Genomic DNA, 22702 nt, shown 5'->3' with positions numbered 1-22702 from the left:
GATGAGTCTGTGGGTCTCTGTGTGTGGTGAGTCTGTGGGTCTCTGTGTAGTGAGTCTGTGGGTCTCTGTGTGGTGAGTCTGTGGGTCTCTGTGTGGTGAGTCTGTGGGTCTCTGTGTGGTGAGTCTGTGGGTCTCTGTGTGGTGAGTCTGTGGGTCTCTGTGTGGTGAGTCTGTGGGTCTCTGTGTGTGGTGAGTTTGTGAGTCTCTGTGTGGTGAGTCTGTGGGTCTCTGTGTGGTGAGTCTATGAGTCTCTGTGTGGTGAGTCTGTGGGTGTCTGTGTGGTGAGTCTGTGGGTCTCTGTGTGTGGTGAGTATGTTGGTCTCTGTGTGTGATGAGTCTATGGGTCTCTGTGTGGTGAGTCTATGGGTCTCTGTGTGGTGAGTCTGTGGGTCTCTGTGTGTGCTGAGTCTGTGGGTCTCTGTGTGGTGAGTCTATGGGTCTCTGTGTGGTGAGTCTGTGGGTCTCTGTGTGTGGTGAGTCTGTGGGTCTCTGTGGGAGTGAGTCTGTGGGTCTCTGTGTGTGGTGAGTCTGTGGGTCTCTGTGTGGTGAGTCTGTGGGTCTCTTTGTGAGTCTATGGGTCTCTGTGTGTGGTGAGTCTGTGGGTCTCTGTGTGGTGAGTCTGTGGGTCTCTGTGTGATGATTCTATGGGTCTCTGTGTGGTGAGTCTGTGGGTCTCTGTGTGGTGAGTCTATGGGTCTCTGTGTGGTGAGTCTACGGGTCTCTGTGTGTGATGAGTCTGTGGGTCTCTGTGTGGTGAGTCTGTGGGTCTCTGTGTGGTGAGTCTATGGGTCTCTGTGTGGTGAGTCTATGGGTCTCTGTGTGGTGAGTCTACGGGTCTCTGTGTGTGATGAGTCTGTGGGTCTCTGTGTGGTGAGTCTGTGGGTCTCTGTGTGGTGAGTCTGTGGGTCTCTGTGTGTGGTGAGTTTGTGAGTCTCTGTGTGGTGAGTCTGTGGGTCTCTGTGTGGTGAGTCTATGAGTCTCTGTGTGGTGAGTCTGTGGGTCTCTGTGTGGTGAGTCTATGGGTCTCTGTGTGGTGAGTCTGTGGGTGTCTGTGTGGTGAGTCTGTGGGTCTCTGTGTGTGGTGAGTCTGTGGGTCTCTGTGTGTGATGAGTCTATGGGTCTCTGTGTGGTGAGTCTATGGGTCTCTGTGTGGTGAGTCTGTGGGTCTCTGTGTGTGGTGAGTCTGTGGGTCTCTGTGTGGTGAGTCTATGGGTCTCTGTGTGTTGAGTCTGTGGGTCTCTGTGTGTGGTGAGTCTGTGGGTCTCTGTGTGAGTGAGTCTGTGGGTCTCTGTGTGTGGTGAGTCTGTGGGTCTCTGTGTGGTGAGTCTATGGGTCTCTGTGTGGTGAGTCTGTGGGTCTCTGTGTGTGGTGAGTCTATGGGTCTCTGTGTGGTGAGTCTGTGGGTCTCTGTGTGGTGAGTCTATGGGTCTCTGTGTGTGGTGAGTCTGTGGGTCTCTGTGTGGTGAGTCTGTGGGTCTCTGTGTGGTGAGTCTGTGGGTCTCTGTGTGGTGAGTCTGTGGGTCTATGTGTGTGGTGAGTCTGTGGGTCTGTGTGTGGTGAGTCTGTGGGTCTCTGTGTGATGAGTCTGTGGGTCTCTGTGTGTGGTGAGTCTGTGGGTCTCTGTGTGGTGAGTCTGTGGGTCTCTGTGTGGTGAGTCTGTGTGTCTCTGTGTGGTGAGTCTGTGGGTCTCTGTGTGTGGTGAGTCTGTGGGTCTCTGTGTGGTGAGTCTGTGGGCCTCTGTGTGGTGAGTCTGTGGGTCTCTGTGTGTGGTGAGTTTGTGAGTCTCTGTGTGGTGAGTCTATGAGTCTCTGTGTGGTGAGTCTGTGGGTCTCTGTGTGGTGAGTCTATGGGTCTCTGTGTGGTGAGTCTGTGGGTGTCTGTGTGGTGAGTCTGTGGGTCTCTGTGTGTGGTGAGTCTGTGGGTCTCTGTGTGTGATGAGTCTATGGGTCTCTGTGTGGTGAGTCTATGGGTCTCTGTGTGGTGAGTCTGTGGGTCTCTGTGTGTGGTGAGTTTGTGAGTCTATGTGTGGTGAGTCTGTGGGTCTCTGTGTGGTGAGTCTATGAGTCTCTGTGTGGTGAGTCTGTGGGTCTCTGTGTGGTGAGTCTATGGGTCTCTGTGTGGTGAGTCTGTGGGTGTCTGTGTGGTGAGTCTGTGGGTCTCTGTGTGTGGTGAGTCTGTGGGTCTCTGTGTGTGATGAGTCTATGGGTCTCTGTGTGGTGAGTCTATGGGTCTCTGTGTGGTGAGTCTGTGGGTCTCTGTGTGTGGTGAGTCTGTGGGTCTCTGTGTGGTGAGTCTATGGGTCTCTGTGTGTTGAGTCTGTGGGTCTCTGTGTGTGGTGAGTCTGTGGGTCTCTGTGTGAGTGAGTCTGTGGGTCTCTGTGTGTGGTGAGTCTGTGGGTCTCTGTGTGGTGAGTCTGTGGGTCTCTTTGTGAGACTATGGGTCTCTGTGTGTGGTGAGTCTGTGGGTCTCTTTGTGGTGAGTCTGTGGGTCTCTGTGTGGTGAGTCTATGGGTCTCTGTGTGTGGTGAGTCTATGGGTCTCTGTGTGGTGAGTCTGTGGGTCTCTGTGTGGTGAGTCTGTGGGTCTCTGGGTGGTGAGTCTGTGGGTCTCTGTGTGTGGTGAGTCTGTGGGTCTGTGTGTGGTGAGTCTGTGGGTCGCTGTGTGTGGTGAGTCTATGGGTCTCTGTGTGGTGAGTCTGTGGGTCTCTGTGTGGTGATTCTGTGGGTCTCTGTGTGGTGAGTCTGTGGGTCTCTGTGTGATGAGTCTGTGGGTCTCTGTGTGTGGTGAGTCTGTGGGTCTCTGTGTAGTGAGTCTGTGGGTCTCTGTGTGGTGAGTCTGTGGGTCTCTGTGTGGTGAGTCTGTGGGTCTCTGTGTGGTGAGTCTGTGGGTCTCTGTGTGGTGAGTCTGTGGGTCTCTGTGTGGTGAGTCTGTGGGTCTCTGTGTGTGGTGAGTTTGTGAGTCTCTGTGTGGTGAGTCTGTGGGTCTCTGTGTGGTGAGTCTATGAGTCTCTGTGTGGTGAGTCTGTGGGTGTCTGTGTGGTGAGTCTGTGGGTCTCTGTGTGTGGTGAGTATGTTGGTCTCTGTGTGTGATGAGTCTATGGGTCTCTGTGTGGTGAGTCTATGGGTCTCTGTGTGGTGAGTCTGTGGGTCTCCGTGTGTGATGAGTCTGTGGGTCTCTGTGTGGTGAGTCTATGGGTCTCTGTGTGGTGAGTCTGTGGGTCTCTGTGTGTGGTGAGTCTGTGGGTCTCTGTGGGAGTGAGTCTGTGGGTCTCTGTGTGTGGTGAGTCTGTGGGTCTCTGTGTGGTGAGTCTGTGGGTCTCTTTGTGAGTCTATGGGTCTCTGTGTGTGGTGAGTCTGTGGGTCTCTGTGTGGTGAGTCTGTGGGTCTCTGTGTGATGATTCTATGGGTCTCTGTGTGGTGAGTCTGTGGGTCTCTGTGTGGTGAGTCTATGGGTCTCTGTGTGGTGAGTCTACGGGTCTCTGTGTGTGATGAGTCTGTGGGTCTCTGTGTGGTGAGTCTGTGGGTCTCTGTGTGGTGAGTCTATGGGTCTCTGTGTGGTGAGTCTATGGGTCTCTGTGTGGTGAGTCTATGGGTCTCTGTGTGGTGAGTCTATGGGTCTCTGTGTGTGGTGAGTTTATGGGTCTCTGTGTGTGGTGAGTCTATGGGTCTCTGTGTGTGGTGAGTCTGTGGGTCTCTGTGTGGTGAGTCTGTGGGTCTCTGTGTGGTGAGTCTGTGGGTCTCTGTGTGGTGAGTCTATGGGTCTCTGTGTGGTGAGTCTGTGGGTGTCTGTGTGGTGAGTCTGTGGGTCTCTGTGTGTGGTGAGTCTGTGGGTCTCTGTGTGTGATGAGTCTATGGGTCTCTGTGTGGTGAGTCTATGGGTCTCTGTGTGGTGAGTCTGTGGGTCTCTGTGTGTGGTGAGTTTGTGAGTCTATGTGTGGTGAGTCTGTGGGTCTCTGTGTGGTGAGTCTATGAGTCTCTGTGTGGTGAGTCTGTGGGTCTCTGTGTGGTGAGTCTATGGGTCTCTGTGTGGTGAGTCTGTGGGTGTCTGTGTGGTGAGTCTGTGGGTCTCTGTGTGTGGTGAGTCTGTGGGTCTCTGTGTGTGATGAGTCTATGGGTCTCTGTGTGGTGAGTCTATGGGTCTCTGTGTGGTGAGTCTGTGGGTCTCTGTGTGTGGTGAGTCTGTGGGTCTCTGTGTGGTGAGTCTATGGGTCTCTGTGTGTTGAGTCTGTGGGTCTCTGTGTGTGGTGAGTCTGTGGGTCTCTGTGTGAGTGAGTCTGTGGGTCTCTGTGTGTGGTGAGTCTGTGGGTCTCTGTGTAGTGAGTCTGTGGGTCTCTTTGTGAGTCTATGGGTCTCTGTGTGTGGTGAGTCTGTGGGTCTCTGTGTGGTGAGTCTGTGGGTCTCTGTGTGGTGAGTCTATGGGTCTCTGTGTGTGGTGAGTCTATGGGTCTCTGTGTGGTGAGTCTGTGGGTCTCTGTGTGGTGAGTCTGTGGGTCTCTGGGTGGTGAGTCTGTGGGTCTCTGTGTGTGGTGAGTCTGTGGGTCTGTGTGTGGTGAGTCTGTGGGTCGCTGTGTGTGGTGAGTCTATGGGTCTCTGTGTGGTGAGTCTGTGGGTCTCTGTGTGGTGATTCTGTGGGTCTCTGTGTGGTGAGTCTGTGGGTCTCTGTGTGATGAGTCTGTGGGTCTCTGTGTGTGGTGAGTCTGTGGGTCTCTGTGTAGTGAGTCTGTGGGTCTCTGTGTGGTGAGTCTGTGGGTCTCTGTGTGGTGAGTCTGTGGGTCTCTGTGTGGTGAGTCTGTGGGTCTCTGTGTGGTGAGTCTGTGGGTCTCTGTGTGGTGAGTCTGTGGGTCTCTGTGTGTGGTGAGTTTGTGAGTCTCTGTGTGGTGAGTCTGTGGGTCTCTGTGTGGTGAGTCTATGAGTCTCTGTGTGGTGAGTCTGTGGGTGTCTGTGTGGTGAGTCTGTGGGTCTCTGTGTGTGGTGAGTATGTTGGTCTCTGTGTGTGATGAGTCTATGGGTCTCTGTGTGGTGAGTCTATGGGTCTCTGTGTGGTGAGTCTGTGGGTCTCTGTGTGTGCTGAGTCTGTGGGTCTCTGTGTGGTGAGTCTATGGGTCTCTGTGTGGTGAGTCTGTGGGTCTCTGTGTGTGGTGAGTCTGTGGGTCTCTGTGGGAGTGAGTCTGTGGGTCTCTGTGTGTGGTGAGTCTGTGGGTCTCTGTGTGGTGAGTCTGTGGGTCTCTTTGTGAGTCTATGGGTCTCTGTGTGTGGTGAGTCTGTGGGTCTCTGTGTGGTGAGTCTGTGGGTCTCTGTGTGATGATTCTATGGGTCTCTGTGTGGTGAGTCTGTGGGTCTCTGTGTGGTGAGTCTATGGGTCTCTGTGTGGTGAGTCTACGGGTCTCTGTGTGTGATGAGTCTGTGGGTCTCTGTGTGGTGAGTCTGTGGGTCTCTGTGTGGTGAGTCTATGGGTCTCTGTGTGGTGAGTCTATGGGTCTCTGTGTGGTGAGTCTATGGGTCTCTGTGTGGTGAGTCTATGGGTCTCTGTGTGTGGTGAGTTTATGGGTCTCTGTGTGTGGTGAGTCTATGGGTCTCTGTGTGTGGTGAGTCTGTGGGTCTCTGTGTGGTGAGTCTGTGGGTCTCTGTGTGGTGAGTCTGTGGGTCTCTGTATGGTGAGTCTATGGGTCTCTATGTGTGGTGAGTCTATGGGTCTCTGTGTGGTGAGTCTATGGGTCTCTGTGTGGTGAGTCTGTGGGTCTCTGTGTGTGGTGAGTCTGTGGGTCTCTGTGTGGTGAGTCTATGGGTCTCTGTGTGGTGAGTCTATGGGTCTCTGTGTGGTGAGTCTATGGGTCTCTGTGTGGTGAGTCTATAAGTATCTGTGTGTGCTGAGTCTATGAGTCTCTGTGTGGTGATGAGTCTATGAGTCTCTGTGTGCTGATTCTATGAGTCTCTGTGTGTGGTGAGTCTATGGGTCTCTGTGTGTGGTAAGTCTATGGGTCTCTGTGTGTGGTGAGACTATGGGTCTCTGTGTGTGGTGAGTCTATGGGTCTCTGTGTGTCGTGAGTCTATGCGTCTCTGTGTGTGGTGAGTCTATGGGTCTCTGTGTGTGGTGAGTCTATGGGTCTCTGTGTGTGGTGAGTCTATGGGTCTCTGTGTGTGGTGAGTCTATGGGTCTCTGTGTGTGATGAGTCTGTGGGTCTCTGTGTGGTGAGTCTATGGGTCTCTGTGTGGTGAGTCTGTGGGTCTCTGTGTGTGGTGAGTCTGTGGGTCTCTGTGGGAGTGAGTCTGTGGGTCTCTGTGTGTGGTGAGTCTGTGGGTCTCTGTGTGGTGAGTCTGTGGGTCTCTTTGTGAGTCTATGGGTCTCTGTGTGTGGTGAGTCTGTGGGTCTCTGTGTGGTGAGTCTGTGGGTCTCTGTGTGATGATTCTATGGGTCTCTGTGTGGTGAGTCTGTGGGTCTCTGTGTGGTGAGTCTATGGGTCTCTGTGTGGTGAGTCTACGGGTCTCTGTGTGTGATGAGTCTGTGGGTCTCTGTGTGGTGAGTCTGTGGGTCTCTGTGTGGTGAGTCTATGGGTCTCTGTGTGGTGAGTCTATGGGTCTCTGTGTGGTGAGTCTATGGGTCTCTGTGTGGTGAGTCTATGGGTCTCTGTGTGTGGTGAGTTTATGGGTCTCTGTGTGTGGTGAGTCTATGGGTCTCTGTGTGTGGTGAGTCTGTGGGTCTCTGTGTGGTGAGTCTGTGGGTCTCTGTGTGGTGAGTCTGTGGGTCTCTGTATGGTGAGTCTATGGGTCTCTATGTGTGGTGAGTCTATGGGTCTCTGTGTGGTGAGTCTATGGGTCTCTGTGTGGTGAGTCTGTGGGTCTCTGTGTGTGGTGAGTCTGTGGGTCTCTGTGTGGTGAGTCTATGGGTCTCTGTGTGGTGAGTCTATGGGTCTCTGTGTGGTGAGTCTATGGGTCTCTGTGTGGTGAGTCTATAAGTATCTGTGTGTGCTGAGTCTATGAGTCTCTGTGTGGTGATGAGTCTATGAGTCTCTGTGTGCTGATTCTATGAGTCTCTGTGTGTGGTGAGTCTATGGGTCTCTGTGTGTGGTAAGTCTATGGGTCTCTGTGTGTGGTGAGACTATGGGTCTCTGTGTGTGGTGAGTCTATGGGTCTCTGTGTGTCGTGAGTCTATGCGTCTCTGTGTGTGGTGAGTCTATGGGTCTCTGTGTGTGGTGAGTCTATGGGTCTCTGTGTGTGGTGAGTCTATGGGTCTCTGTGTGTGGTGAGTCTATGGGTCTCTGTGTGTGGTGAGTCTATGAGTCTCTGTGTGTGGTGAGTCTGTGGGTCTCTGTGTGTGGTGAGTCTATGGGTCTCTGTGTGTGGTGAGTCTATGGGTCTCTGTGTGTGGTGAGTCTATGGGTCTCTGTGTGTGGTAAGTCTATGGGTATCTGTGTGTGGTGAGACTATGGGTCTCTGTGTGTGGTGAGTCTATGGGTCTCTGTGTGTGGTGAGTCTATGGGTCTCTGTGTGTGGTGAGTCTATGGGTCTCTGTGTGTGGTGAGTCTATGAGTCTCTGTGTGTGGTGAGTCTATGGGTCTCTGTGTGTGGTGAGTCTATGGGTCTCTGTGTGTGGTGAGTCTATGGGTCTCTGTGTGTGGTGAGTCTATGGGTCTCTGTGTGTGGTGAGTCTATGGGTCTCTGTGTGTGGTGAGACTATGGGTCTCTGTGTGTGGTGAGTCTATGGGTCTCTGTGTGTGGTGAGTCTATGGGTCTCTGTGTGTGGTGAGTCTATGGGTCTCTGTGTGTGGTGAGTCTGTGGGTCTGTGTGTGGTGAGTCTGTGGGTCGCTGTGTGTGGTGAGTCTATGGGTCTCTGTGTGGTGAGTCTGTGGGTCTCTGTGTGGTGATTCTGTGGGTCTCTGTGTGGTGAGTCTGTGGGTCTCTGTGTGATGAGTCTGTGGGTCTCTGTGTGTGGTGAGTCTGTGGGTCTCTGTGTAGTGAGTCTGTGGGTCTCTGTGTGGTGAGTATGTGGGTCTCTGTGTGGTGAGTCTGTGGGTCTCTGTGTGTGGTGAGTCTGTGGGTCTCTGTGTGGTGAGTCTGTGGGTCTCTGTGTGGTGAGTCTGTGGGTCTCTGTGTGTGGTGAGTTTGTGAGTCTCTGTGTGGTGAGTCTGTGGGTCTCTGTGTGGTGAGTCTATGAGTCTCTGTGTGGTGAGTCTGTGGGTGTCTGTGTGGTGAGTCTGTGGGTCTCTGTGTGTGGTGAGTATGTTGGTCTCTGTGTGTGATGAGTTTATGGGTCTCTGTGTGGTGAGTCTATGGGTCTCTGTGTGGTGAGTCTGTGGGTCTCTGTGTGTGATGAGTCTGTGGGTCTCTGTGTGGTGAGTCTATGGGTCTCTGTGTGGTGAGTCTGTGGGTCTCTGTGTGTGGTGAGTCTGTGGGTCTCTGTGGGAGTGAGTCTGTGGGCCTCTGTGTGTGGTGAGTCTGTGGGTCTCTGTGTGGTGAGGCTGTGGGTCTCTTTGTGAGTCTATGGGTCTCTGTGTGTGGTGAGTCTGTGGATCTCTGTGTGGTGAGTCTGTGGGTCTCTGTGTGATGATTCTATGGGTCTCGGTGTGGTGAGTCTGTGGGTCTCTGTGTGGTGAGTCTATGGGTCTCTGTGTGGTGAGTCTACGGGTCTCTGTGTGTGGTGAGTCTGTGGGTCTCTGTGTGGTGAGTCTGTGGGTCTCTGTGTGGTGAGTCTATGGGTATCTGTGTGGTGAGTCTATGGGTCTCTGTGTGGTGAGTCTATGGGTCTCTGTGTGGTGAGTCTATGGGTCTCTGTGTGTGGTGAGTTTATGGGTCTCTGTGTGTGGTGAGTCTATGGGTCTCTGTGTGTGGTGAGTCTGTGGGTCTCTGTGTGGTGAGTCTGTGGGTCTCTGTGTGGTGAGTCTGTGGGTCTCTGTATGGTGAGTCTATGGGTCTCTATGTGTGGTGAGTCTATGGGTCTCTGTGTGATGAGTCTATGGGTCTCTGTGTGTGGTGAGTCTGTGGGTCTCTGTGTGGTGAGTCTATGGGTCTCTGTGTGGTGAGTCTGTGGGTCTCTGTGTGGTGAGTCTATGGGTCTCTGTGTGGTGAGTCTGTGGGTCTCTGTATGGTGAGTCTATGGGTCTCTATGTGTGGTGAGTCTATGGGTCTCTGTGTGGTGAGTCTGTGGGTCTCTGTGTGTGGTGAGTCTGTGGGTCTCTGTGTGGTGAGTCTATGGGTCTCTGTGTGGTGAGTCTGTGGGTCTCTGTGTGGTGAGTCTATGGGTCTCTGTGTGGTGAGTCTATGGGTCTCTGTGTGGTGAGTCTATGGGTCTCTGTGTGGTGAGTCTATAAGTATTTGTGTGTGCTGAGTCTATGAGTCTCTGTGTGGTGATGAGTCTATGAGTCTCTGTGTGCTGATTCTATGAGTCTCTGTGTGTGGTGAGTCTATGGGTCTCTGTGTGTGGTAAGTCTATGGGTCTCTGTGTGTGGTGAGACTATGGGTCTCTGTGTGTGGTGAGTCTATGGGTCTCTGTGTGTCGTGAGTCTATGCGTCTCTGTGTGTGGTGAGTCTATGGGTCTCTGTGTGTGGTGAGTCTATGGGTCTCTGTGTGTGGTGAGTCTATGGGTCTCTGTGTGTGGTGAGTCTATGGGTCTCTGTGTGTGGTGAGTCTATGAGTCTCTGTGTGTGGTGAGTCTGTGGGTCTCTAGTGTGGTGAGTCTATGGGTCTCTGTGTGTGGTGAGTCTATGGGTCTCTGTGTGTGGTAAGTCTATGGGTATCTGTGTGTGGTGAGACTATGGGTCTCTGTGTGTGGTGAGTCTGTGGGTCTCTGTGTGTGGTGAGTCTATGGGTCTCTGTGTGTGGTGAGTCTATGGGTCTCTGTGTGTGGTGAGTCTATGAGTCTAAATGTGTGGTGAGTCTATGGGTCTCTGTGTGTGGTGAGTCTATGGGTCTCTGTGTGTGGTGAGTCTATGGGTCTCTGTGTGTGGTGAGTCTGTGGGTCTCTGTGTGATGATTCTATGGGTCTCTGTGTGGTGAGTCTGTGGGTCTCTGTGTGGTGAGTCTATGGGTCTCTGTGTGGTGAGTCTATGGGTCTCTGTGTGTGGTGAGTCTGTGGTTCTCTGTGTGGTGAGTCTGTGGGTCTCTGTGTGGTGAGTCTATGGGTCTCTGTGTGTGGTGAGTTTATGGGTCTCTGTGTGTGGTGAGTCTATGGGTCTCTGTGTGTGGTGAGTCTATGGGTCTCTGTGTGTGGTGAGTCTATGGGTCTCTGTGTGTGGTGAGTCTATGGGTCTCTGTGTGTGGTGAGTCTATGGGTCTCTGTGTGTGGTGAGTCTATGAGTCTCTGTGTGTGGTGAGTCTGTGGGTCTCTGTGTGTGGTGAGTCTATGGGTCTCTGTGTGTGGTGAGTCTATGGGTCTCTGTGTGTGGTGAGTCTATGGGTCTCTGTGTGGTGAGTCTGTGGGACTCTCTGTGTGGTGAGTCTGTGGGTCTCTTTGTGAGTCTATGGGTCTCTGTGTGTGGAGAGTCTGTGGGTCTCTGTGTGGTGAGTCTGTGGGTCTCTGTGTGGTGAGTCTATGGGTCTCTGTGTGGTGAGTCTGTGGGTCTCTGTGTGGTGAGTCTGTGGGTTTCTGTGTGGTGAGTCTGTGGGTCTCTGTGTGTGGTGAGTCTGTGGGTCTGTGTGTGGTGAGTCTGTGGGTCTGTGTGTGGTGAGTCTGTGGGTCTCTGTGTGTGGTGAGTCTATGGGTCTCTGTGTGGTGAGTCTGTGGGTCTCTGTGTGGTGAGTCTGTGGGTCTCTGTGTGGTGAGTCTGTGGGTCTGTGTGTGGTGAGTCTGTGGGTCTCTGTGTGTGGTGAGTCTGTTGGTCTCTGTGTGTGATGAGTCTATGGGTCTCTGTGTGGTGAGTCTATGGGTCTCTGTGTGGTGAGTCTGTGGGTCTCTGTGTGTGGTGAGTCTGTGGGTCTCTGTGTGGTGAGTCTATGGGTCTCTGTGTGGTGAGTCTGTGGGTCTCTGTGTGTGGTGAGTCTGTGGGTCTCTGTGTGAGTGAGTCTGTGGGTCTCTGTGTGTGGTGAGTCTGTGGGTCTCTGTGTGGTGAGTCTGTGGGTCTCTTTGTGAGTCTATGGGTCTCTGTGTGTGGTGAGTCTGTGGGTCTCTGTGTGGTGAGTCTGTGGGTCTCTGTGTGATGATTCTATGGGTCTCTGTGTGGTGAGTCTGTGGGTCTCTGTGTGGTGAGTCTATGGGTCTCTGTGTGGTGAGTCTATGGGTCTCTGTGTGTGGTGAGTCTGTGGTTCTCTGTGTGGTGAGTCTGTGGGTCTCTGTGTGGTGAGTCTATGGGTCTCTGTGTGTGGTGAGTTTATGGGTCTCTGTGTGTGGTGAGTCTATGGGTCTCTGTGTGTGGTGAGTCTGTGGGTCTCTGTGTGGTGAGTCTGTGGGTCTCTGTGTGGTGAGTCTGTGGGTCTCTGTATGGTGAGTCTATGGGTCTCTATGTGTGGTGAGTCTATGGGTCTCTGTGTGATGAGTCTATGGGTCTCTGTGTGGTGAGTCTATGGGTCTCTGTGTGGTGAGTCTGTGGGTCTCTGTGTGTGGTGAGTCTGTGGGTCTCTGTGTGGTGAGTCTATGGGTCTCTGTGTGGTGAGTCTGTGGGTCTCTGTGTGGTGAGTCTATGGGTCTCTGTGTGGTGAGTCTATGGGTCTCTGTGTGGTGAGTCTATGGGTCTCTGTGTGGTGAGTCTATAAGTATCTGTGTGTGCTGAGTCTATGAGTCTCTGTGTGGTGATGAGTCTATGAGTCTCTGTGTGCTGATTCTATGAGTCTCTGTGTGTGGTGAGTCTATGGGTCTCTGTGTGTGGTAAGTCTATGGGTCTCTGTGTGTGGTGAGACTATGGGTCTCTGTGTGTGGTGAGTCTATGGGTCTCTGTGTGTCGTGAGTCTATGCGTCTCTGTGTGTGGTGAGTCTATGGGTCTCTGTGTGTGGTGAGTCTATGGGTCTCTGTGTGTGGTGAGTCTATGGGTCTCTGTGTGTGGTGAGTCTATGGGTCTCTGTGTGTGGTGAGTCTATGAGTCTCTGTGTGTGGTGAGTCTGTGGGTCTCTGTGTGTGGTGAGTCTATGGGTCTCTGTGTGTGGTGAGTCTATGGGTCTCTGTGTGTGGTGAGTCTATGGGTCTCTGTGTGTGGTAAGTCTATGGGTATCTGTGTGTGGTGAGACTATGGCTCTCTGTGTGTGGTGAGTCTATGGGTCTCTGTGTGTGGTGAGTCTATGGGTCTCTGTGTGTGGTGAGTCTATGGGTCTCTGTGTGTGGTGAGTCTATGAGTCTCTGTGTGTGGTGAGTCTATGGGTCTCTGTGTGTGGTGAGTCTATGGGTCTCTGTGTGTGGTGAGTCTATGGGTCTCTGTGTGTGGTGAGACTATGGGTCTCTGTGTGTGGTGAGTCTATGGGTCTCTGTGTGTGGTGAGTCTATGGGTCTCTGTGTGTGGTGAGTCTATGGGTCTGTGTGTGTGGTGAGTCTATGGGTCTCTGTGTGTGGTGAGACTATGGGTCTCTGTGTGTGGTGAGTCTATGGGTCTCTGTGTGTGGTGAGTCTATGGGTCTCTGTGTGTGGTGAGTCTATGGGTCTCTGTGTGTGGTGAGTCTATGGGTCTCTGTGTGTGGTGAGTCTATGGGTCTCTGTGTGTGGTGAGTCTATGGGTCTCTGTGTGTGGTGAGTCTATGAGTCTCTGTGTGTGGTGAGTCTGTGGGTCTCTGTGTGTGGTGAGTCTATGGGTCTCTGTGTGTGGTGAGTCTATGGGTCTCTGTGTGTGGTGAGTCTATGGGTCTCTGTGTGGTGAGTCTGTGGGACTCTCTGTGTGGTGAGTCTGTGGGTCTCTTTGTGAGTCTATGGGTCTCTGTGTGTGGAGAGTCTGTGGGTCTCTGTGTGGTGAGTCTGTGGGTCTCTGTGTGTGGTGAGTCTATGGGTCTCTGTGTGGTGAGTCTGTGGGTCTCTGTGTGGTGATTCTGTGGGTCTCTGTGTGGTGAGTCTGTGGGTCTCTGTGTGATGAGTCTGTGGGTCTCTGTGTGTGGTGAGTCTGTGGGTCTCTGTGTAGTGAGTCTGTGGGTCTCTGAGTGGTGAGTATGTGGGTCTCTGTGTGGTGAGTCTGTGGGTCTCTGTGTGTGGTGAGTCTGTGGGTCTCTGTGTGGTGAGTCTGTGGGTCTCTGTGTGGTGAGTCTGTGGGTCTCTGTGTGTGGTGAGTTTGTGAGTCTCTGTGTGGTGAGTCTGTGGGTCTCTGTGTGGTGAGTCTATGAGTCTCTGTGTGGTGAGTCTGTGGGTGTCTGTGTGGTGAGTCTGTGGGTCTCTGTGTGTGGTGAGTATGTTGGTCTCTGTGTGTGATGAGTTTATGGGTCTCTGTGTGGTGAGTCTATGGGTCTCTGTGTGGTGAGTCTGTGGGTCTCTGTGTGTGATGAGTCTGTGGGTCTCTGTGTGGTGAGTCTATGGGTCTCTGTGTGGTGAGTCTGTGGGTCTCTGTGTGTGGTGAGTCTGTGGGTCTCTGTGGGAGTGAGTCTGTGGGCCTCTGTGTGTGGTGAGTCTGTGGGTCTCTGTGTGGTGAGTCTGTGGGTCTCTTTGTGAGTCTATGGGTCTCTGTGTGTGGTGAGTCTGTGGATCTCTGTGTGGTGAGTCTGTGGGTCTCTGTGTGATGATTCTATGGGTCTCGGTGTGGTGAGTCTGTGGGTCTCTGTGTGGTGAGTCTATGGGTCTCTGTGTGGTGAGTCTACGGGTCTCTGTGTGTGGTGAGTCTGTGGGTCTCTGTGTGGTGAGTCTATGGGTCTCTGTGTGGTGAGTCTATGGGTCTCTGTGTGTGGTGAGTTTATGGGTCTCTGTGTGTGGTGAGTCTATGGGTCTCTGTGTGTGGTGAGTCTGTGGGTCTCTGTGTGGTGAGTCTGTGGGTCTCTGTGTGGTGAGTCTGTGGGTCTCTGTATGGTGAGTCTATGGGTCTCTATGTGTGGTGAGTCTATGGGTCTCTGTGTGATGAGTCTATGGGTCTCTGTGTGTGGTGAGTCTGTGGGTCTCTGTGTGGTGAGTCTATGGGTCTCTGTGTGGTGAGTCTGTGGGTCTCTGTGTGGTGAGTCTATGGGTCTCTGTGTGGTGAGTCTTTGGGTCTCTGTATGGTGAGTCTATGGGTCTCTATGTGTGGTGAGTCTATGGGTCTCTGTGTGGTGAGTCTGTGGGTCTCTGTGTGTGGTGAGTCTGTGGGTCTCTGTGTGGTGAGTCTATGGGTCTCTGTGTGGTGAGTCTGTGGGTCTCTGTGTGGTGAGTCTATGGGTCTCTGTGTGGTGAGTCTATGGGTCTCTGTGTGGTGAGTCTATGGGTCTCTGTGTGGTGAGTCTATAAGTATTTGTGTGTGCTGAGTCTATGAGTCTCTGTGTGGTGATGAGTCTATGAGTCTCTGTGTGCTGATTCTATGAGTCTCTGTGTGTGGTGAGTCTATGGGTCTCTGTGTGTGGTAAGTCTATGGGTCTCTGTGTGTGGTGAGACTATGGGTCTCTGTGTGTGGTGAGTCTATGGGTCTCTGTGTGTCGTGAGTCTATGCGTCTCTGTGTGTGGTGAGTCTATGGGTCTCTGTGTGTGGTGAGTCTATGGGTCTCTGTGTGTGGTGAGTCTATGGGTCTCTGTGTGTGGTGAGTCTATGGGTCTCTGTGTGTGGTGAGTCTATGAGTCTCTGTGTGTGGTGAGTCTGTGGGTCTCTAGTGTGGTGAGTCTATGGGTCTCTGTGTGTGGTGAGTCTATGGGTCTCTGTGTGTGGTAAGTCTATGGGTATCTGTGTGTGGTGAGACTATGGGTCTCTGTGTGTGGTGAGTCTATGGGTCTCTGTGTGTGGTGAGTCTATGGGTCTCTGTGTGTGGTGAGTCTATGGGTCTCTGTGTGTGGTGAGTCTATGAGTCTCTGTGTGTGGTGAGTCTATGGGTCTCTGTGTGTGGTGAGTCTATGGGTCTCTGTGTGTGGTGAGTCTATGGGTCTCTGTGTGTGGTGAGTCTATGGGTCTCTGTGTGTGGTGAGTCTATGGGTCTCTGTGTGTGGTGAGACTATGGGTCTCTGTGTGTGGTGAGTCTATGGGTCTCTGTGTGTGGTGAGTCTATGGGTCTCTGTGTGTGGTGAGTCTATGGGTCTCTGTGTGTGGTGAGTCTATGGGTCTCTGTGTGTGGTGAGACTATGGGTCTCTGTGTGTGGTGAGTCTATGGGTCTCTGTGTGTGGTGAGTCTATGGGTCTCTGTGTGTGGTGAGTCTATGGGTCTCTGTGTGTGGTGAGTCTATGGGTCTCTGTGTGTGGTGAGTCTATGGGTCTCTGTGTGTGGTGAGTCTATGGGTCTCTGTGTGTGGTGAGTCTATGAGTCTCTGTGTGTGGTGAGTCTGTGGGTCTCTGTGTGTGGTGAGTCTATGGGTCTCTGTGTGTGGTGAGTCTATGGGTCTCTGTGTGTGGTGAGTCTATGGGTCTCTGTGTGGTGAGTCTGTGGGACTCTCTGTGTGGTGAGTCTGTGGGTCTCTTTGTGAGTCTATGGGTCTCTGTGTGTGGAGAGTCTGTGGGTCTCTGTGTGGTGAGTCTGTGGGTCTCTGTGTGGTGAGTCTATGGGTCTCTGTGTGGTGAGTCTGTGGGTCTCTGTGTGGTGAGTCTGTGGGTTTCTGTGTGGTGAGTCTGTGGGTCTCTGTGTGTGGTGAGTCTGTGGGTCTGTGTGTGGTGAGTCTGTGGGTCTGTGTGTGGTGAGTCTGTGGGTCTCTGTGTGTGGTGAGTCTATGGGTCTCTGTGTGGTGAGTCTGTGGGTCTCTGTGTGGTGAGTCTGTGGGTCTCTGTGTGGTGAGTCTGTGGGTCTGTGTGTGGTGAGTCTGTGGGTCTCTGTGTGTGGTGAGTCTGTTGGTCTCTGTGTGTGATGAGTCTATGGGTCTCTGTGTGGTGAGTCTATGGGTCTCTGTGTGGTGAGTCTGTGGGTCTCTGTGTGTGGTGAGTCTGTGGGTCTCTGTGTGGTGAGTCTATGGGTCTCTGTGTGGTGAGTCTGTGGGTCTCTGTGTGTGGTGAGTCTGTGGGTCTCTGTGTGAGTGAGTCTGTGGGTCTCTGTGTGTGGTGAGTCTGTGGGTCTCTGTGTGGTGAGTCTGTGGGTCTCTTTGTGAGTCTATGGGTCTCTGTGTGTGGTGAGTCTGTGGGTCTCTGTGTGGTGAGTCTGTGGGTCTCTGTGTGATGATTCTATGGGTCTCTGTGTGGTGAGTCTGTGGGTCTCTGTGTGGTGAGTCTATGGGTCTCTGTGTGGTGAGTCTATGGGTCTCTGTGTGTGGTGAGTCTGTGGTTCTCTGTGTGGTGAGTCTGTGGGTCTCTGTGTGGTGAGTCTATGGGTCTCTGTGTGTGGTGAGTTTATGGGTCTCTGTGTGTGGTGAGTCTATGGGTCTCTGTGTGTGGTGAGTCTGTGGGTCTCTGTGTGGTGAGTCTGTGGGTCTCTGTGTGGTGAGTCTGTGGGTCTCTGTATGGTGAGTCTATGGGTCTCTATGTGTGGTGAGTCTATGGGTCTCTGTGTGATGAGTCTATGGGTCTCTGTGTGGTGAGTCTATGGGTCTCTGTGTGGTGAGTCTGTGGGTCTCTGTGTGTGGTGAGTCTGTGGGTCTCTGTGTGGTGAGTCTATGGGTCTCTGTGTGGTGAGTCTGTGGGTCTCTGTGTGGTGAGTCTATGGGTCTCTGTGTGGTGAGTCTATGGGTCTCTGTGTGGTGAGTCTATGGGTCTCTGTGTGGTGAGTCTATAAGTATCTGTGTGTGCTGAGTCTATGAGTCTCTGTGTGGTGATGAGTCTATGAGTCTCTGTGTGCTGATTCTATGAGTCTCTGTGTGTGGTGAGTCTATGGGTCTCTGTGTGTGGTAAGTCTATGGGTCTCTGTGTGTGGTGAGACTATGGGTCTCTGTGTGTGGTGAGTCTATGGGTCTCTGTGTGTCGTGAGTCTATGCGTCTCTGTGTGTGGTGAGTCTATGGGTCTCTGTGTGTGGTGAGTCTATGGGTCTCTGTGTGTGGTGAGTCTATGGGTCTCTGTGTGTGGTGAGTCTATGGGTCTCTGTGTGTGGTGAGTCTATGAGTCTCTGTGTGTGGTGAGTCTGTGGGTCTCTGTGTGTGGTGAGTCTATGGGTCTCTGTGTGTGGTGAGTCTATGGGTCTCTGTGTGTGGTGAGTCTATGGGTCTCTGTGTGTGGTAAGTCTATGGGTATCTGTGTGTGGTGAGACTATGGGTCTCTGTGTGTGGTGAGTCTATGGGTCTCTGTGTGTGGTGAGTCTATGGGTCTCTGTGTGTGGTGAGTCTATGGGTCTCTGTGTGTGGTGAGTCTATGAGTCTCTGTGTGTGGTGAGTCTATGGGTCTCTGTGTGTGGTGAGTCTATGGGTCTCTGTGTGTGGTGAGTCTATGGGTCTCTGTGTGTGGTGAGTCTATGGGTCTCTGTGTGTGGTGAGTCTATGAGTCTCTGTGTGTGGTGAGTCTGTGGGTCTCTGTGTGTGGTGAGTCTATGGGTCTCTGTGTGTGGTGAGTCTATGGGTCTCTGTGTGTGGTGAGTCTATGGGTCTCTGTGTGGTGAGTCTGTGGGACTCTCTGTGTGGTGAGTCTGTGGGTCTCTTTGTGAGTCTATGGGTCTCTGTGTGTGGAGAGTCTGTGGGTCTCTGTGTGGTGAGTCTGTGGGTCTCTGTGTGGTGAGTCTATGGGTCTCTGTGTGGTGAGTCTGTGGGTCTCTGTGTGGTGAGTCTGTGGGTTTCTGTGTGGTGAGTCTGTGGGTCTCTGTGTGTGGTGAGTCTGTGGGTCTGTGTGTGGTGAGTCTGTGGGTCTGTGTGTGGTGAGTCTGTGGGTCTCTGTGTGTGGTGAGTCTATGGGTCTCTGTGTGGTGAGTCTGTGGGTCTCTGTGTGGTGAGTCTGTGGGTCTCTGTGTGGTGAGTCTGTGGGTCTGTGTGTGGTGAGTCTGTGGGTCTCTGTGTGTGGTGAGTCTGTTGGTCTCTGTGTGTGATGAGTCTAAGGGTCTCTGTGTGGTGAGTCTATGGGTCTCTGTGTGGTGAGTCTGTGGGTCTCTGTGTGTGGTGAGTCTGTGGGTCTCTGTGTGGTGAGTCTATGGGTCTCTGTGTGGTGAGTCTGTGGGTCTCTGTGTGTGGTGAGTCTGTGGGTCTCTGTGTGAGTGAGTCTGTGGGTCTCTGTGTGTGGTGAGTCTGTGGGTCTCTGTGTGGTGAGTCTGTGGGTCTCTTTGTGAGTCTATGGGTCTCTGTGTGTGGTGAGTCTGTGGGTCTCTGTGTGGTGAGTCTGTGGGTCTCTGTGTGATGATTCTATGGGTCTCTGTGTGGTGAGTCTGTGGGTCTCTGTGTGGTGAGTCTATGGGTCTCTGTGTGGTGAGTCTATGGGTCTCTGTGTGTGGTGAGTCTGTGGTTCTCTGTGTGGTGAGTCTGTGGGTCTCTGTGTGGTGAGTCTATGGGTCTCTGTGTGTGGTGAGTTTATGGGTCTCTGTGTGTGGTGAGTCTATGGGTCTCTGTGTGTGGTGAGTCTGTGGGTCTCTGTGTGGTGAGTCTGTGGGTCTCTGTGTGGTGAGTCTGTGGGTCTCTGTATGGTGAGTCTATGGGTCTCTATGTGTGGTGAGTCTATGGGTCTCTGTGTGATGAGTCTATGGGTCTCTGTGTGGTGAGTCTATGGGTCTCTGTGTGGTGAGTCTGTGGGTCTCTGTGTGTGGTGAGTCTGTGGGTCTCTGTGTGGTGAGTCTATGGGTCTCTGTGTGGTGAGTCTGTGGGTCTCTGTGTGGTGAGTCTATGGGTCTCTGTGTGGTGAGTCTATGGGTCTCTGTGTGGTGAGTCTATGGGTCTCTGTGTGGTGAGTCTATAAGTATCTGTGTGTGCTGAGTCTATGAGTCTCTGTGTGGTGATGAGTCTATGAGTCTCTGTGTGCTGATTCTATGAGTCTCTGTGTGTGGTGAGTCTATGGGTCTCTGTGTGTGGTAAGTCTATGGGTCTCTGTGTGTGGTGAGACTATGGGTCTCTGTGTGTGGTGAGTCTATGGGTCTCTGTGTGTCGTGAGTCTATGCGTCTCTGTGTGTGGTGAGTCTATGGGTCTCTGTGTGTGGTGAGTCTATGGGTCTCTGTGTGTGGTGAGTCTATGGGTCTCTGTGTGTGGTGAGTCTATGGGTCTCTGTGTGTGGTGAGTCTATGAGTCTCTGTGTGTGGTGAGTCTGTGGGTCTCTGTGTGTGGTGAGTCTATGGGTCTCTGTGTGTGGTGAGTCTATGGGTCTCTGTGTGTGGTGAGTCTATGGGTCTCTGTGTGTGGTAAGTCTATGGGTATCTGTGTGTGGTGAGACTATGGGTCTCTGTGTGTGGTGAGTCTATGGGTCTCTGTGTGTGGTGAGTCTATGGGTCTCTGTGTGTGGTGAGTCTATGGGTCTCTGTGTGTGGTGAGTCTATGAGTCTCTGTGTGTGGTGAGTCTATGGGTCTCTGTGTGTGGTGAGTCTATGGGTCTCTGTGTGTGGTGAGTCTATGGGTCTCTGTGTGTGGTGAGTCTATGGGTCTCTGTGTGTGGTGAGTCTATGGGTCTCTGTGTGTGGTGAGACTATGGGTCTCTGTGTGTGGTGAGTCTATGGGTCTCTGTGTGTGGTGAGTCTATGGGTCTCTGTGTGTGGTGAGTCTATGGGTCTCTGTGTGTGGTGAGTCTATGGGTCTCTGTGTGTGGTGAGACTATGGGTCTCTGTGTGTGGTGAGTCTATGGGTCTCTGTGTGTGGTGAGTCTATGGGTCTCTGTGTGTGGTGAGTCTATGGGTCTCTGTGTGTGGTGAGTCTATGGGTCTCTGTGTGTGGTGAGTCTATGGGTCTCTGTGTGTGGTGAGTCTATGGGTCTCTGTGTGTGGTGAGTCTATGAGTCTCTGTGTGTGGTGAGTCTGTGGGTCTCTGTGTGTGGTGAGTCTATGGGTCTCTGTGTGTGGTGAGTCTATGGGTCTCTGTGTGTGGTGAGTCTATGGGTCTCTGTGTGGTGAGTCTGTGGGACTCTCTGTGTGGTGAGTCTGTGGGTCTCTTTGTGAGTCTATGGGTCTCTGTGTGTGGAGAGTCTGTGGGTCTCTGTGTGGTGAGTCTGTGGGTCTCTGTGTGGTGAGTCTATGGGTCTCTGTGTGGTGAGTCTGTGGGTCTCTGTGTGGTGAGTCTGTGGGTTTCTGTGTGGTGAGTCTGTGGGTCTCTGTGTGTGGTGAGTCTGTGGGTCTGTGTGTGGTGAGTCTGTGGGTCTGTGTGTGGTGAGTCTGTGGGTCTCTGTGTGTGGTGAGTCTATGGGTCTCTGTGTGGTGAGTCTGTGGGTCTCTGTGTGGTGAGTCTGTGGGTCTCTGTGTGGTGAGTCTGTGGGTCTCTGTGTGGTGAGTCTGTGGGTCTCTGTGTGTGGTGAGTCTGTTGGTCTCTGTGTGTGATGAGTCTATGGGTCTCTGTGTGGTGAGTCTATGGGTCTCTGTGTGGTGAGTCTGTGGGTCTCTGTGTGTGGTGAGTCTGTGGGTCTCTGTGTGGTGAGTCTATGGGTCTCTGTGTGGTGAGTCTGTGGGTCTCTGTGTGTGGTGAGTCTGTGGGTCTCTGTGTGAGTGAGTCTGTGGGTCTCTGTGTGTGGTGAGTCTGTGGGTCTCTGTGTGGTGAGTCTGTGGGTCTCTTTGTGAGTCTATGGGTCTCTGTGTGGTGAGTCTGTGGGTCTCTGTGTGGTGAGTCTGTGGGTCTCTGTGTGGTGAGTCTGTGGGTCTCTGTGTGGTGAGTCTGTGGGTCTCTGTGTGTGGTGAGTCTGTTGGTCTCTGTGTGTGATGAGTCTATGGGTCTCTGTGTGGTGAGTCTATGGGTCTCTGTGTGGTGAGTCTGTGGGTCTCTGTGTGTGGTGAGTCTGTGGGTCTCTGTGTGGTGAGTCTATGGGTCTCTGTGTGGTGAGTCTGTGGGTCTGTGTGTGTGGTGAGTCTGTGGGTCTCTGTGTGAGTGAGTCTGTGGGTCTCTGTGTGTGGTGAGTCTGTGGGTCTCTGTGTGGTGAGTCTGTGGGTCTCTTTGTGAGTCTATGGGTCTCTGTGTGTGGTGAGTCTGTGGGTCTCTGTGTGGTGAGTCTGTGGGTCTCTGTGTGATGATTCTATGGGTCTCTGTGTGGTGAGTCTGTGGGTCTCTGTGTGGTGAGTCTATGGGTCTCTGTGTGGTGAGTCTATGGGTCTCTGGGTGTGGTGAGTCTGTGGGTCTCTGTGTGGTGAGTCTGTGGGTCTCTGTGTGGTGAGTCTATGGGTCTCTGTGTGGTGAGTCTATGGGTCTCTGTGTGGTGAGTCTATGGGTCTCTGTGTGGTGAGTCTATGGGTCTCTGTGTGTGGTGAGTTTATGGGTCTCTGTGTGTGGTGAGTCTATGGGTCTCTGTGTGTGGTGAGTCTGTGGGTCTCTGTGTGGTGGGTCTCTGTGTGGTGAGTCTGTGGGTCTCTGTGTGGTGAGTCTATGGGTCTCTGTGTGTGGTGAGTCTATGGGTCTCTGTGTGATGAGTCTATGGGTCTCTGTGTGGTGAGTCTATGGGTCTCTGTGTGGTGAGTCTGTGGGTCTGTGTGTGTGGTGAGTCTGTGGGTCTCTGTGTGGTGATTCTATGGGTCTCAGAGACCCACAGACTCTGTGTGTGGTGAGTCTATGGGTCTCTGTGTGATGAGTCTATGGGTCTCTGTGTGGTGAGTCTATGGGTCTCTGTGTGGTGAGTATGTGGGTCTCTGTGTGTGGTGAGTCTGTGGGTCTCTGTGTGGTGAGTCTATGGGTCTCTGTGTGGTGAGTCTGTGGGTCTCTGTGTGGTGAGTCTATGGGGCTCTGTGTGGTGAGTCTATGGGTCTCTGTGTGGTGAGTCTATGGGTCTCTGTGTGGTGAGTCTATGAGTATCTGTGTGTGCTGAGTCTATGAGTCTCTGTGTGGTGATGAGTCTATGAGTCTCTGTGTGCTGATTCTATGAGTCTCTGTGTGTGGTGAGTCTATGGGTCTCTGTGTGTGGTGAGTCTATGGGTCTCTGTGTGTGGTGAGACTATGGGTCTCTGTGTGTGGTGAGTCTATGGGTCTCTGTGTGTGGTGAGTCTATGGGTCTCTGTGTGTGGTGAGTCTATGGGTCTCTGTGTGTGGTGAGTCTATGGGTCTCTGTGTGTGGTGAGTCTATGAGTCTCTGTGTGTGGTGAGTCTGTGGGTCTCTGTGTGTGGTGAGTCTATGGGTCTCTGTGTGGGGTGAGTCTATGGGTCTCTGTGTGGTGAGTCTGTGGGACTCTCTGTGTGGTGAGTCTATGGGTCTCTGTGTGGTGAGTCTATGGGTCTCTATGTGTGTTGAGTCTGTGGGTCTCATCATCATCATCATAGTCATCATCGTCATCATCGTCGTCATCGTCGTCATCGTCGTCATCGTCCTCGTCACGTTCCTCGCGCCGTCTGAGGTGCCACCCACCCAGCACGGACGGTGAGGGACCCTCCTCCCCGCCGGCCTTGCTCCACCGATATCTGATGGGCGACGTCCCCTCCGTGGACAGGCACTGCAGCGACAGCTCCTCGCCCTGCTGCAGCGAACCGTTCACCACGCAGCTGGGCTGGGACGGCTTCACTGTGCCAGGTGGGACAGTGGGGGGTGGGGGTGGGGCAGCAGGAGAAAGGGCTCACAACAGGCCCAAGTCCTCTCTGTTGCGCTCCGTTTGGCGCCTGTGGCCACGTGACGAAACAAGATCAACGTGCGCACGTAACACTCGTAGACACCCACGGGCACCCAGACACCCACGGGCACCCACAGAGAGCCGCAGACAC

General features: G+C 53.0%; 1 protein-coding gene across 2 annotated transcripts in view; it reads right to left on the bottom strand.

The window, feature by feature from the left end:
- LOC142911164 (coxsackievirus and adenovirus receptor homolog) overlaps nt 1–22702 on the bottom strand; it is a 75734-nt gene that overhangs the window by 35685 nt on the left and 17347 nt on the right. For both annotated transcript variants that reach the window (XM_076060271.1, XM_076060272.1), the window contains exon 4: nt 22353–22505. In XM_076060271.1, coding sequence (XP_075916386.1) covers nt 22353–22505 — 153 coding nt within the window. The remainder of the gene's footprint in view (nt 1–22352; nt 22506–22702) is intronic.

This window comes from Petromyzon marinus, unplaced genomic scaffold, assembly GCF_048934315.1.
Source record: "Petromyzon marinus isolate PM22_M1 ecotype Great Lakes invasive population unplaced genomic scaffold, UKy_Petmar_22M1.pri1.0 PM_G_Scaffold_17, whole genome shotgun sequence".
Taxonomy (NCBI): Eukaryota; Metazoa; Chordata; class Hyperoartia; order Petromyzontiformes; family Petromyzontidae; genus Petromyzon; species Petromyzon marinus.
The sequence above is the reverse complement of the archived record's forward strand: the minus strand, read 5'-3'. Positions and strand labels throughout refer to the sequence as shown.